At 50.5% G+C, this 14,859-nt stretch overlaps 1 protein-coding gene across 2 annotated transcripts in view; it reads left to right on the top strand.

The window, feature by feature from the left end:
• SEMA5B (semaphorin 5B) overlaps positions 1-14,859 on the top strand; it is a 141,106-nt gene that overhangs the window by 95,477 nt on the left and 30,770 nt on the right. For both annotated transcript variants that reach the window (XM_047790737.1, XM_047790747.1), the window contains 3 exons: positions 778-980; positions 6,635-6,734; positions 12,528-12,573. In XM_047790737.1, the coding sequence (XP_047646693.1) occupies positions 827-980; positions 6,635-6,734; positions 12,528-12,573 (300 nt within the window). In that variant the 5' untranslated portion in view covers positions 778-826. The remainder of the gene's footprint in view (positions 1-777; positions 981-6,634; positions 6,735-12,527; positions 12,574-14,859) is intronic.

Genomic DNA, 14,859 nt, shown 5'->3' on the forward strand with positions numbered 1-14,859 from the left:
CACCACCAGGGAATCCCAGTGTCATGCATATTTTTAAGCCCTGTTTGTATTTATATTCTTTGCCATTTTTCTACTGGATTGTGATCTTTTCCCTCTTGGTCCTCAGAAATGCTTTGCATGTTAGGAATATTAGCCGCTCATCTCTGACATGAACTACAGATCTTTTTCCTTGTTTGTCATTTGCCTTTTGATTTTGCTTGATGTTCGTTTGGGGGGAGAGGGGGAGCATGCAGAAGCGTATAGTTTTATGTAGTTAAGTGTGTCAATCTTTTCTTGAATAGCTTCTGGATTTTGAGTCATGATTTTCCACTCCAAGGTTATAAAGAATTCTGCCCACATTTTCTTCTAGTATTTTTATGGTTTTACCCTTAACATTTAAATCTTTCACCTGGTGGAATTTTTCCTAGTTGGCGTGAGTTATGGATCGAAATTTATCTTTTTACAAATGGCTACCCACTTGTCCTAACTCCATTTATTAAAGTTCTTAAGATACCACCTTTATCATTAAAACAAATTTTAAACAATTTGGGATCATAATAGAAAAAGCTCTATAATTTGTCAGTTTTGTCCAGAATACCATTCCAAGGGAAATTAGCTTTCAAGTAATGATCTATAACTTTACATTACAGAAGCAGAGCAAACTCTTAAGTATCATAAATAAAATATAAACTTATTTAAACAAACAAATCCCCAGGGCCACTGACAACCGTGGAGGAAATCGGGAGAGGTGGGCCCTGCCAAGAGAACGTGTGCTGAGAGTGAGTGTCTGCGTTGCAGGTCTTCCCCCAGCCGGCCTCCGGGAGCCAGGACCACAGTGGGGACCACCATGGTGTTCCTGGGACCCCTGGCTGTCACCCTGCTGCCGCCCAGCCTCACACTGCTGGTGGTGCACCTCGCCGGCTCCCAGGATGTCGCCCTTGAACCCAGCAGTGAGCAGCAGCTGTGCTCCCTGAGGGAACACCCCATCGTGGCCTTTGCAGGTGAGAGCCACTTCCTTCTCCATCCTTTTTGGCAGTGAAGGACTTAGTGGAAGCTCTGCAGGGTCCCTCTGGCTGCTGGAAGTCATTCCCAGTAGGGTGGGGAGACTTCCTCTGGGCATAGATGTAAGAAGGATGGGCAGCCATGGGCTGGAGGGATCTGAGTTTAGTCTCCAGATGATTTATTCCGGCTCATCATCTGTGTTTCCCTGGGGGAGGGAAGGGCCTTATCTCTGGAATTCCTTCGCTGGAGAGCAAGGTCGTGGACTCCCTGGGCGGAGTGGCCAAGGGTTGGTTGGTCATCTCAGCTCTAGTTCTTCTGGAAGCACAAGCTCACTTTCTTGGCTGCCCTGGGGAAGAATGAAGATGACTCACTCATTAGAGAGTGTCTGGAGATCTCCTTGTGGATCTGGAAAGCTTCCTTGTGCTCTAAGACGGCTGCAGGGATGCCCCGTCTTTGGGGCCCTGGGAACCCCCAGGGAAAGGGGTTATTGATGACTAATCACTCGTCTGTCAGGGGAGGCCGTGAGAGTGTCCTATAAAGTCTTTCCCAAACAGGGGTTTGTGAATTGCTGCACATACTCTGAGGCGTCCATAAGCTCTCGATAAGAGTTTCTAAAATTAGTATATGCATTTGACGATAATCTCAAAACAAAACAAAACACAAATACCAGAGCACTGTACGTGTTCCCCTGCAACCTGCTAGGCAGTTTTGGGGTCACTGGGGGGTATTAGGATCACATCAGTTGTGATTGTGGGTTCATCACCTACCTGGCAGCTCACACTGGGACCTGCAGATGTGGGCTCAAGAGACCCCAGATTATTAAGTCCAATAATCACCTGTCCTATTTCCTCTTCACAATAACCCTGCCAGCCAGACAGGGCGAGGACTGTCACCTCCATTTACAGATGGGAGGGCTGGGCTGTGGACAGTCAGAGGGACTTGTCAGAGCTGGCCTTAGTGTCAGCCTCCTGACACTGTGCAGGGCTCTCCCTCACCCCGCGGTAGAGGGACCAGGTGCCCTGGCAGCCTGTTCCCTGCAATTCCACACGACCAGCTGCATGGAAACCAATGCAGAAAAATGAATCCATGAGACCAAGGCAGGCATGGGATGTGGGGGGTTGGGGAGGTAGGATGGATAGAGTTGGGGGCAGTGAGGTGCGGAGGCTGGGGGCATTTCAGGTGGGCGGGATTCCCAGCTGGGGGCTGGCGCCTGGCTCAAGGAGGAGGATTTCTAGCTGTCTTCTCCCTGCTGTCTTGCTTGAGATGGGATCCAAGGCTTTGAAGGCTTAAGTGGATTAAAGTAAATTAGCAGTGTCCTTAAAGCCTACAAAACGCACGCACACCCTCAGACTTCTGATGGCTCCCTGAGTGCTGCTGGCTGTCACTGAAGCGAAGGACCAAGGAGCGGGATTCTGAGGGTGTCCTCTGCACCCAGGGCCGCCTGTGGCAGCTCTTCTGGAACGATTTCCTCTTAGGGGCTTTGCTGGGGCACTGCTGGCCTGGCTGATTCTGGGGCAGGGACAGTGGAAGGAGAGCAGGGGAATCCCTGTCTCCCAGCCAGGCTGGTCTGTACTGGAGCAGACTGGGAGGTGATGGGAGGAGGCTGGAGAGGTGGAAGATGTGTTTCTTAGGAGCCTGGCTTCCTCGACACCATTTCTGATCATTAGGTGTAAAGCACTTGAATGAAACTGCCTTCCCACCCCACCCTCTTCTGGCAGGAAGGAGTGAGGCTCAGAGTGACGAAGGCATTGACTTCGAGTAACTCAGGGATCCCCTGAGCCCTGAGCAAGCAGAGATGGCCCCTCATCCTAGACTGATAGCCTGGAGAGTAGTGTCATCTCTGCTTCTCCCCGTCAGACCTCCTGGCCTCCCCCAAACTCATCCCCTCCCCCTTTCTTACAGCTTTGGGTTTTTCTCTTTATTCGCCAAATTTTTCTTGGGCCCTTGACCCAATACGACTCTAGGCACAGATGCTGCAGGCCAAGGAGAGTTCCCTTTGAGTGTACTCCATGTCCCTTGTTGTTGCTTAAATGTTACTCCCTTTGGTTCTTCGGGGGCAGCGGGTCGTGGGCCAGGCTGGTCCTCTTGTCTCCCCACATCCTTTAGTTCTAGGGACTCCACTCATGTTGGGTGACTATGGTCTGGGTGGTGCCGTGTTCCAGAGAAGTTGCCATATTCCAGCCCAGCTCCAACCCCCAGCTTCCAGAGCCCCTCGGACGTCATACTTTACTTCTGACCGATCAGCAGGCGACCGATCCTGGGGCTGTGAGTTTCCCTCTCCCTTGACACCGGGCTGATCTGTGAATAACCCCTAAGTACCCCAGAGGAGCTGCCAGTTACAGAATCTGACAGACGTTTTTGTGTTTTGTAAGGTTACTTTTTTTCTCTGGGTTCCTTTTAAGGGCATCCACCTGTGTTTCTCTCTGGCCTGTGTGATATTCTTTTGGCACAGCTCAGTCTTTCTAGGTGGCAGGAAGAAGCTAGAATGGAGTTAACACTGGCAGTGGTTAATCCACAAAGTGGGTAATTGAATTGGCGATAATTAAAATCACAGGCGCGTCATGGAGAATGTCATTTTTCTCTTAAAGTCGCCGTCCAAAGCCTTCACTGCACACGGAGCTCAGAACGTGCTCGGTGTTTTAACAACAGACTTCCCTCTGGTCCTCTGCCTGTTTAATAAGAGGAAGCTGGCTCCCTTCCCAAGACAGCTCCCCCAGGATCGCCGCGCTGAGCCCGCTGCCTCTCCCCCCTCACCCCTTCCCCCTTGCCCTTGTCAGTCACTTGGGGGTAAGGGAGAGGGACAGAAACTGGAAGGGGCCACCCCTCTCCCCCACTCTCACCCGCCACTCTCATCCTGGCTCCTGCCCTGTTTCCTCTTCCTCTCCCTCCGAGTGAAGACTGAGCTGAGCCATCTTCAGATGGAGTTTCTCCTGGTTTGCTGTGGACTAGTCATGCCACCTCTGCCTCTGTTCAGCTGCCCACATCTGGAGCACCCCTGTCAGAAGGGAAGAAGGGATTTTTTTTCTTTTTTTTTTTTTTTTTTACTTTTCAGGGTGCACCCTCGGCATATGGAAGTTCGCAGGCTAGGGGTCAAATAGGAGCTACAGCTCCTGGCCCATGCCGCAGCAGTGCCAGATCTGAACCACATCTGCAACGTGCACAGCAGCTCGCGAAAATGCCAGCTCCTTAACCCACTGAGTGAGGCCAGGGATTGAACCCGCATCCTCATGGATACTAGTTGAGTTTATTTCTGCTGAGCCACAACGGGAACTCCAGGGAAGAAAGGATTAAAGTGTGACCTGGTTGCTACTATGGGTGGGCACCCAGTGTGCTGGGGACAGGCAAGCCCCTCACAGTGCCTCTCCCAAGGAAACAGATGAGCACATTCAGAGTGTCAAAAACATACCATGTGAATGGACCAGGAAGGGCAGAGAGAATGTGAAACAAAGTAACGTAACATCAGGGTGGAGATGGAGAGGTTATAATCCAGGAAGCCTTCCTGGAGGAGGGAGAACCTTGGGTTTAGTGTCTAAGGTAGTATGATATCCTATCAGGATTTCTAAGAGTAGCCTTGAGGTCAGCTAAAAACCCAGCCTACCCGACTCCAGATCCACTCCTTATCCTGAGATCGCCCAAATGCCATTGCAACTTCGTCACAATTCCTGCCAACCTGTAGTCACCTGCTGAAGGCAAAGGCAGACACAAAGGGTTTGTTTCATTTTGCTGCAGAATTTCTTCTTTTTTTTTAAATCATGCATATCACAGTTTTCTGAAAAACATCCAACTTGCAAAACCTTCAGTTCTCCAGGGAGCGATTAAGTGCTTGCCTGTCGTGCAGAAATGAAGGGCTGCTTTTACTCTGTAGTGGAGGGATAATGAGCAATGATTTATTTCCCTTGGATCACGCATGCACACACACACACACACTCACACACACTCACTCACTCCTCTGGGCCTTCTGGGAGCCAGTCGCTAATGCGCTGGAGAAAACACAGGACCTGCTCACATTTCCTCCTCCTTTTTACCCTATCAGCGTGAACATTCCCCTTCCCCACAGCTCTCATTCCTGGTCAGCTCCCTCGCATCCTTGAAGAAGGAGCCAAGGGAGAGCTCCTAAGAGTCTGTGAGCCATGATGGGGAACTCGGTGTCCAGTTGGAGGGAGAGAGGGAAAGTCAGCTGGACAGCGTTCCCCAGGCGTACCCTTCCCAGATCACCGCCCCATCTGTCCAGAGGACTGCAAGGTCATCTCTCTGCCCACCCAGCCCCCATGAAAGACTGGCCTTGGCTGGGAAGGTCCTTCTTGGAGACAGAGATGGCCTCTGTCCATCCATCCTCCATTTCTTCCACCTCTGTGAGTCTGGTCTGAAAACTTGATTCTTCTTGCAACAGGGAAGTCGAAGCTCATTCATACATTCATTCACATACTTCCAGGTGCTGGACAGAGGCTAGAGATCCCAGAGGGCAGATTTTCCCTGTTCCCCAGGGCACACTGCCTGATTACACACCCAGTGAGTTGGGGGCTTTGAGGGGCAGTCAAGTAGAGATCTACGGGAGCCCTTCACCTTGCATGGGGGAATCAGGGAAGGCTTCTTGGAGGAGGTGGGGTGGAGACGGGGGCAAACAGGAACTGTTCCATGGAGGAAGAATAGAAGGGCTAAGGTTTGCGGGCTCCTGTGGGATCGATCTGGAGATGTGCTCCATGTTTGGTTGAGTGTGGCTGGAGTAGAGGGTTTCAGGGGGACTGCATAAGCCGAAGCATCATGCGTTCAGTGGATCTCTAGGTATCTAAAGTACCAGGCATTTTACTTGGGAGGTCTGTGGGGCCAGAACCAGAAGTCCTTTACAGGAGTTGGGGTTTTCCCTGGGGGAAAGTGAGAGCTATGAAAGGGTTCTAAGCTGGAGAGTGACATCACCACATTTGCATTTTAGAAAGATCACTTGGAGGAGTTCTCGTAGTGGCGCAGCAGAAACAAATCCGACTAGAAACCATGAGGTTGCGGGTTCCATCCCTGGCCTCGCTCAGTGGGTTAAGGATCCGGCATTGCCATGAGCTGTAGTGTAGGTGGCAGATGAGGCTCAGATCTGGCATTGTGGTGGCTGTGGTGGAAGCCAGAGGCTACAGCTCCGATTTGACCCCTAGTCTGGGAACCTCCAAGTGCTGTGGGGGGGGGCCTAAAAAGACAAAAAAAAAAATCACTTGGTTGCCTTATGGGAAAGAAGGAGTGGAAGCCATGCCAGTTAGAATGCTGTTGGTATCACTCCAGGCAAGAGATGATGGCAGCTTGGCTGGGGGATGGGGTGCAGAGGGCAAGATGGGTGGATTTCAGGGAACAGACAGAATTTGCAGGTGTGTTTGGTGAGGGTCTTAGGGAGTCAAGAATGATTATGGGTTTCCCTGGGCAGCTCAGGGGCAGCTGCAGCCCCTCCCTGAGCAAGGGAGCAAAGCAGGAGCACTTACAGGACCTCTATTCCCTGTTCCCCGCTGACTGCTCACAGAGGTGGGCAGGTGGAACCCAGGTCTCTCATGTGCCCCTGCCTCGTTTCACCCTGCCTTTGCCCTGACTCCAGCCCTTCTGTTCTTGGGTCCGATGCTGGTGCAGCCGGGAGCCCCTGGTCCAACAGTAACCGAATGGCTGCCTCTCCCTCCCCCAGATCTGAAGCCATGGGTCTCTAACTTCACCTACCCTGGAGCCCGAGATTTCTCCCAGCTCGCTCTGGATCCCTCCAGAAACCAGCTCATCGTGGGAGCCAGGTAATGAGGTACAGGAGGGTTGGACCCAGGACTGGGGGACCAATTCCAAGTGAACTGGGTGAAGGGACTATTCTTTGGGATGACCCACTGTGGGCAGACCCTCATCCTAGGCCCCTGTTCCACCCTGCCAGGTAGCTGACCATCCTTGACTTCTGTGTCTATGTCTGTCTTCCTCGAAAGGAAGCCTTGGTAGGGGACAGTGGGTGGCAGGGAAGTGACTTCTAGATTTCAGCAAGCCACATTTCTCAGTGTCTGGCTGTTATTGAGGGACAGAATGCCCATCAGCAACCTCCTAGCCCCTGTCCCTTGCCCTGCTGCCAAGACCTGCCTAGCTGGTGGCCTCCCTGGGAGCTCCGTGCAGAGAAGGTGCCCAGAGGCCCCCTGCTGGCCAGCTGGCTGCCTGCACCTGGGACAAGGAACACAGGCCACATGCTTCTTTAACGAAGGACCTCACTTCCCCCGAGCCTGATCTCAGTTAGCCCCACTGTCCAGTGTTCAAAGGATAGTATGCACTAGGGAGGAGTTGTGGAGACTTAGTGGGGTGGTGCAGGAGGAGAGAATCCTCACAAAATTATAGACCATCAGCTCTGGTAGGGAAGGGAGCTTACAGAGGGTCTGTCCCAGTGGGTCTCAAAGAGTAGTTCCTGGACCAGGAACACCAGCAGCCCTGGGGAACTTGCTAGAAGTGCAAGTTCTTGGGCTCCACCCCAGACCTGATGAATCAGAAACTCTGGAGGTGGGCCCTGGCAACCCACATTTTAACGAGCCCTCCAGGTGAGCCCAATGCACACTGAACTTTGAGAATTGCTGGTCTAATCATCTGCCCTCCATTTAAACATGAGGAAGCAGAAAGCTGGAGGGGGAAAGTGACCTTCCTACAATCATGTAGCAGAGTCTGGGGACTAGAACCTGGGTCCCCTAACCCCAGGGCTAGAGTTTTTTCTGCCAAACTGTGTTACCACCTGCAATTGCACTGATGTTTTTCAGCAGGTCTTGGGTCAGGGAATAGGGACACTGGTTTGGGCACCTTCGGATTGCACGAGGTAGCTGACCATCCTTGACTTCTGGGCTTTCCCGAGTGGCTCCTCCCCTTCATTTGCCACGTGGAAAGGAGGCGATGCAAGGACAAAGCGAGGCACCAGAAGAGCTGTGTTCTGGTCCAGGGCTGTCTTGACCTTTGAGCCTCAGTTTGCTCATCTGTAAAGTCTGAGTTACATACAGTCTCTGTGCTGCCAACATGACAGGGTGATTAAGAAGCTGGGGTTGAATGCTTTTTTTTTTCTTTCTTTCTTTATGGATGCACTCTTGGCATAAGGAAGTTCCTGGGCCAGGGACTGTATCTGAGCTGCAACAGTGACTTACGGCGTAGCTGCAGCAATGCCAGATCCTTTAACCCACTGCTCCAGGCCGGGGTTGACACACACCTCCAAAGTGACTGAGCTGCTGCAGTCAGATTCCTAAGCCACTGTGCCACAGTGGGAACTCCTGAATGCATTTTTTAAAAAATTATGAAATTAACTTATTTTGCATCAGTGATACGTGTTATGGTATAATCAGAAGGTAAAAAGTGAAAAGCAGAGTCATCCTCCCATATGCCATGCGGGACCTCTTTGGAGGCATGCCCTGTGGTGAGGTTGTATGTCCTCTCAGATGTAATCTGTACATACACAAGTGTACAATAATATGGACCTCATTTTCCCAGCAAAGAGAATCATTGTTTTACTTCTTATTTTGAGACAATCATAGATGTACATGTAGTTGCAGGAAATAGTACAGAGAGATCCCAGCCTTATACCCTTCACCCAGTTCCCCCCAGTGGTAGCATCTTGCATAACCACAGTACAACAGTGCAGTCAGGAAGCTGACATCCATGCTGTCCTTCTAGCTGGTTTGGAGTCCACCAGTTTGACATGTAGTTTTTAGAATCCTGATGCCTTTGAGTTAAGTCAGGCAGAGAAAGACAAATACTTTAAGTTATTTATATGTGGAATTGAAAAAATAAAACAGGAGTTCCCATTGTGGCTCAGCAGGTTAAGAACCCAACATACCGTCCATGAGGATGCAGGTTCAATCCCTTGCCTTGCTCAGTGGGTTAAGGATCTGGCATTGCCGCAAGGTGCGGCATAGGTTGCAGATGTAGCTCAGATCTGGTATTGCTATGGTGGTGGCTGTGGCCTGCTGCTGCAGCTCCAATTAAACCTCTAGCCCAGGAACTTCCATAAGCTGCAGGTGTGGCTGTAAAAAGTAAAAATAATAAAAATAAATTTAAAAGAAAACAAATAAATGAATATAACAAAACAGAAACAGACTCAGAGATATAGAGAACAAACTATTGGTTACCAGTGGGGGGAGGGAAAACAGGGACGAGATGGGTAGGGAATTAAGAGAAAGAACTAGGTATAGAATAAATAAGCTATAAGGATACAGCACAGGGAAATACAGCCAATATTTTATAATAACTTAAAATGTAGTGTAATCTATAAAAATCCTGAATCACTATGTTGTACACCTGAAACTACTATGATATTGTAAATCAACTAGACAGACAGACATACATCCATACATAAAATTGATACCTTTGCTCTGAACCTCGAGGAAGCATCTCGAAAGCTGCCATTCATTCTGCATCTGCCATGAGCCAGGCACTATTTTATGTACCAAATACTTAGTAAAACGTCTGAAACGTGCAGTAAATCAAGCTTATAATAAATTATGTAATCGTCACAGTAACTCCAGGCAGTAGGTTCTGTGATTGTCCCCATTGTACAGAGCAGGAAACTGAAACCCCAGAGGGCTACGTCCCCTGGTCCCCTGCCTGCGCTCACCCTGCTCGGCTGGTCCACCCCTCCCCCACACAGGGGGAGGTGCCCCTTTGCTCAGCTTGAGCCTGGCTATGCCTGCAGAGATCAGGGGACATCAGGCCAGGACTGGTTCCCTTGGACCCCTTACTGCAAATGGCGTGGGTCCTCGGCTTCTTCCTTCTCCCTCTTCCTCCTTCTCTCTGCCTGAGGGAAGTTTTCTCCTTCTTGGTGACCCTCTGGGCCTCTGGAATTCAAGCTGGGGGAAGTTTTTATCCATTTCTACTCTGCCCCATTCCGTAAGGGATTTAGGGCGGGCCAGGCTACAGAGCTTTCTCTCTGTTCTCATCTCCCAGAAGAGCAGACTATGAGGTTGTGATGAATAATTTTTGATGGGATAAAAATGAATAAAGTGAGGTGATGTTTCCCCTAATGTTTGAAAGCTGTGAGCAGATGCCTGTGTTACCTGAGCAGGCCGCTGGAGCAGAACCATAAGCCAGAGCCCTTCTGTCCCCAAGCCAGGGGGGCGCTGGGAGGAACTCTCCTAAGGAGGGGGGTGGGGGGGAGAGGAGGGGCCTTCGGAGGGGCCCTCAGAGGGACTGCAGAGGCCTGAAGCCAAGGTCACCTGGTGAGGCCCACCAGGACAGCAAAGCAGCTGAGTGGGTGGGTCCTGGGCCTGGAGCCAGAGGTGTCTCCTTCACGCTCCTGGATTCATTCGCAGGGCCCCTCCCTCCCCTTCTGGCCCATGCTGCAACCTTTCCCCTCATTCCTCAGCCAGAACTTTCTAAAGCAATTATTCCTCAAAACTTCAGGAACCAAAAGCAGAATGGCCAAAAGAAGATGTAAGACGGAAAGAAAATGCTTTTGGAAAACCAAAACTTTACATGTGCTGGACATTCCTAAAGCCTTTTAACATGCATCCCACTGTTTCCCTGTCTCCACAGCCCTAGGAAATAAGAAAGACAGGCACTAGATTCTCCATTTTACAGATGCAGACACTGAGGCCCTCAGAAGGCCCCCAGCTAGGGGGCTGAGCTGCCATTCTTCCTGTCTCGACCACAGGGTCTGCTCTGTGAACCTGTCATTACTTTCACTGTCCACGCACAGTGCCTTGTGGCTTCAGGGTCCAGGCAAAGCATCTTAGCAGCGCCTGACACCATGAGCGCTCAGTGAGTGGGGGTAGCTGTAGTAGTGGAATCTTCGTTATTATGACTCAGGGTGTTTTATTTTTATGTAAGACAATTTTTTTTTGCTTCTTGGGGCCACACCCAAGGCATTTGGAAGTTCCCAGGCTAGAGGACAAATCAGAGCTGTAGCTGCCGGCCTACACCACAGCCACAGCAACACCAGATCCTTAACCCAGGAATCAAGCCCACCTCCTCATGGATCCTCATCAGGTTTGTTACTGCTGAGCCATGAAGGAAACTCCTGATCTTTTTTTTTTTTTTAAAGAGAAATAATTCAGTGATGTTATTTTTAAATTGAAGTATAGTTGATATATAATGTGTTACTTTTGGCTGTACAGCAAAGAGATTCAGTCGAACCTATATATGCATTCTTTTTTTAACATTCTTTTCCATTATGGTTTATCATGAGATATTGAACATAGTTCCCTGTGCAATTACCGTAGGACCTCATTGTTTATACATTCTATATATTGATCTGTATAAAGGTCTATATTGATCTTTTTAATGTCTCTATAGTTTTGCCTTCTCCAGAAAATTATATCACAAAATCATACAATACGTAGCCTTTTCAGATTGGCTTTTTTCACTTAGTAAGTATTGAAGCTTCCTCCCCATCTTTTCATGGCTTGGTAGCTCCTTTCTTTTTTTACAGCGAATAATATCCCAGCGTCTGGATGCTACACAGTTTATTTATCTACTCAGCTGCTGAAGGACATTTTGGTCACTTCCAAGTGTTAGCGATTCTGAGTGAAGCTGTGGTAAACAGCCGTGTGCAGATTTTGGTGTGGACGTGTTTCCTTATTTAACGCTTTTGAGCAGCAGGCTGATAGGAAGAAAGCGGCGTGTGAGGAAGTTGAGTCTGGCAGCCCTGTGCAGGCGGTGATGTGGGGAGAGGAACCAGGAGGTGGCAGAGGAGCAGTTCAGGCAAGAGGAGAGAGGCTGGTCCAGGAAGGTGGCCTTGGAAAGGTCCGATCCAGAGTCACTGACTACAGAAGGGACTGCGGGAGATGAGAAAGCCGATGGGAGTCCAGGGCCAGGGCGGGCAGCCAGGACAGATGCTGGCCTGTTTGAGGAGGGGAAGTGGGTCAGGGGGTTAGGCAAGAGATGACCTCTCTGGGTCCCTGAAAGAGCTCCATGAGACTTTATGTTGAATAGAAACTGGGAGTTTCTGGCGTGGCTCAGTGGTTAATGAACCCAACTAGCATCCATGAGGACGTAGGTTCCATCCCTGGCCTTGCTCAGTGGATTGAGGATCCCGCATGGCTGTGAGCTATGGTATAGGTTGCAGACATGGCTCGGATCCCATGTTGCTGTGGCTGTGGTGTAGGCCAGCGGCTACAGCTCCGATTGGATCTCTAGCCTGGGAACCTCCATAGGCAGCAGGTGTGGCCCCAAAGAAAAAAAAGACAAAAAAAAATTGAACAGAAATCATCTCCAGGGTTAGGAAAGGGGCAGGGGTTCTGCCTCGGGCTTGCTGGGAGGGCAGGGAACAGAGGCAATGTGGGCTTGGGGAGGCAATGAGTCTGTATTCCAGCCCCACCTCCTCCACTCAGTGTCTCTCTGACGTGGGCATTTACCCAACCTGGTTCCTCATCTGTAAAATGGGGTTTTCTCTCTCTACTCCCAGGGTGGCTGGGCAGATTAAATGAGGTCAGAGAGGTAAAGCTCTCCCTGGGTCGGCTCATCCCTGGCCGTCTGTGGTGGGCACCCAGCCCTGGCACCCCAAGAGGCAGGAGCCCAGAAGCTGCTTCCTGGGGACCTGCCTACAGAACCAGCTTGGCTTACAATCTCTGTCTCTGTTTTCACAGGAACTACCTCTTCAGACTCAGCCTTGCCAACGTCTCCCTCCTTCAGGTACATTTGCTTCTCTTCCCTGTAATTGCCTTTGTCCTGGGGGCCTGGAGCTAGGGCAGCACAAGGAGCAAGATTTAAAATTAAGCCCCCAGGGTTGAAAACAGGAGGCCTGCGCTCTTTTCACAGGGACTCGGGCGCTGGCTGTCCAGGGAACTTCGGGGAAACTCTTGGGAAGTAGGGGCGCGGCCCTGGAAACCCTGAGGCAGGCATGGGGCTCCTGCGTCGTGCAGGGGAGCTGCTGAGGACAGGAGGAAAAGAGCCAGGTGCTCCTTTTTGCTGGACCGAGGATGCAGGACTTTCAGCGCTACAACCAGTACAGTATGAGGCAAACTGGAATAGCTGGTCATTGTTAAGTCCAGAGCCTAAATCCACAAGAAGGTCTCTGGAAAGGGTGTCCTTGGTTCCTTTCTTAGCCTGGCCTGAGTGATCCCATTCTAACTCAGCGTTTTCACTGAGCTGTGATTGATTTATCATCTGCTGCCAAGAAGGACTCCCCAAGCATAATTCCCTAAGTGCTTTGGGAGGCATTTTAATGGGACTCCTTGATCCAGAACATTTATCCCAGATTGAGAAACAGATGCCAAATCATCTCTGCCGAGGCTGAACGTCCTCGAGAAAGGAAGGCCATCTCTTCGTCAATGTGGGAATAACTTCAGCTCTTGCATCTGGGGGAGACTTGCTGGTCTCCTGTGACCGAGCGTTCACTGAGCTTGTGCTGTGTATCAGAAGTGAGCTGGGGACAGAGGGGTCATGAGACAAGCAGAGTCGCTGACCTCTGGGGCCCACAGCACAGCCAGGAAAAGATGATGAGGGAAACAGAAAACCTGATCAGAGAACGTACAAGGAGTGAGTCTGTGGCTGGGCTGTTCCGTATAAGGCTTCATTAATGAACCCCGGCAGGGAAGGAGAGATTTCCTTGGTGAGCTAGTGTGACATTCTAGTCTAGTTTCTTCTTGCTGCACCTGGGTCTAGACCCCCAGGGGCCATTGCAGCTGGTTGCCACAGAATAGGTATAAGGGAGCAGAAAATGGTGACCATCAGAAGGGAGGGGCCAGGAAGAACTAGGGGAAATTAAAAAGAAATGCCATTCTTCCATTTATCCGTCCATCGATCATCCTGTTCCTTACCAGCCAACCTGCATGTTCATCCATCCAACCACCCACCCAATAAACATTTATTGAACACCTGCTAAAGACTAGGTCTGGTTTCCCAGGCCTGGTACTAAGCATTTGAGATCCCAAGGTGAACCAGGCTCAGTCCCTTGCCTCAAGGAGCAAGCATGTGAGATCTTAAGTGATTCCCTTTCCTAGGTGGGAACCACGTAGCATGTTCCTGGGGCCTGGGCTGGAGCAAGGTGGAGTAAATTCCCAAAGGCAGCATCCCATGGCCTGCCATCTTGATTGGTCACCTGAAGCCCAGCCAGTGCCTACTTGGCAGTTGGCATCTGTGGAAAATGAAGCCAAGATGCCAAACCCAGGAGGAGGTCAGGTCCTGGGGCAAACGAGTGCAGAGATGGTCTAAAGTGGGTGGGAGGAAGTCAATGCAGGAGTCCTGCTGGGAGCTCAGGCGGTTGGCTTTCTATTAGGTCCCCATGCTTTGTAAATGAAGGTCTTCTGGGAGCAGTAAAGTGGCTAGAGGGGAAAAAGAGAGACACGGGCACACAAATAATGATGGTGAAGGACATAATATAGGAATATTCAAATAATATAGGAAGCCTGTTGGAAGGGGTGCACTGGTGGCCCAGAGGCACAAGGAACCTCCAGGCTCAGCAGAGTCAGTAAAGCCTTCCCAGAGAGTTTCCCTTGGGCTGGAGCTTGAAGGATGGGGTTTGGCCAGGCAGCTAAGGAGGAAACCCAGAGGTGTGAAATAGCACGGAGCATGGAGGGGGCCGGTGTGGCAGGATCACCGGGTGGGAGTGGGATAAAGTTGGGAGATGAGGCCCAGGAAGAGTGCGAGGCTACATCACAGAGGATCTTCATTGCTGAGCAGAGGGGTCCGTATTTTAGTTTGAAGGCAAAGAGGTTTAGGCAGAGTAGTGGCATGAACAGCTGAGATGTTAGATCACCCAGCCCAGTGCAGAGACTGGATTAGCAGAGGTGCTGCTTAGAAGAAACTGCAGTAATCCAGGTGATTGATGGGGAGAATCGAATGAAGGCAGCGAAGTGGGGATGGAGAGAAGACAGAGGAAAAAATACTCAGGTGGCAGAATCACACAGGGTCACAGCACCACACAGCTCCAGGGAGCACCAGGCACATTGTCTTCTGTATGAAGGTGACTCATGGAGC

Source organism: Phacochoerus africanus, chromosome 1, assembly GCF_016906955.1.
Source record: "Phacochoerus africanus isolate WHEZ1 chromosome 1, ROS_Pafr_v1, whole genome shotgun sequence".
Classification (NCBI taxonomy): Eukaryota; Metazoa; Chordata; class Mammalia; order Artiodactyla; family Suidae; genus Phacochoerus; species Phacochoerus africanus.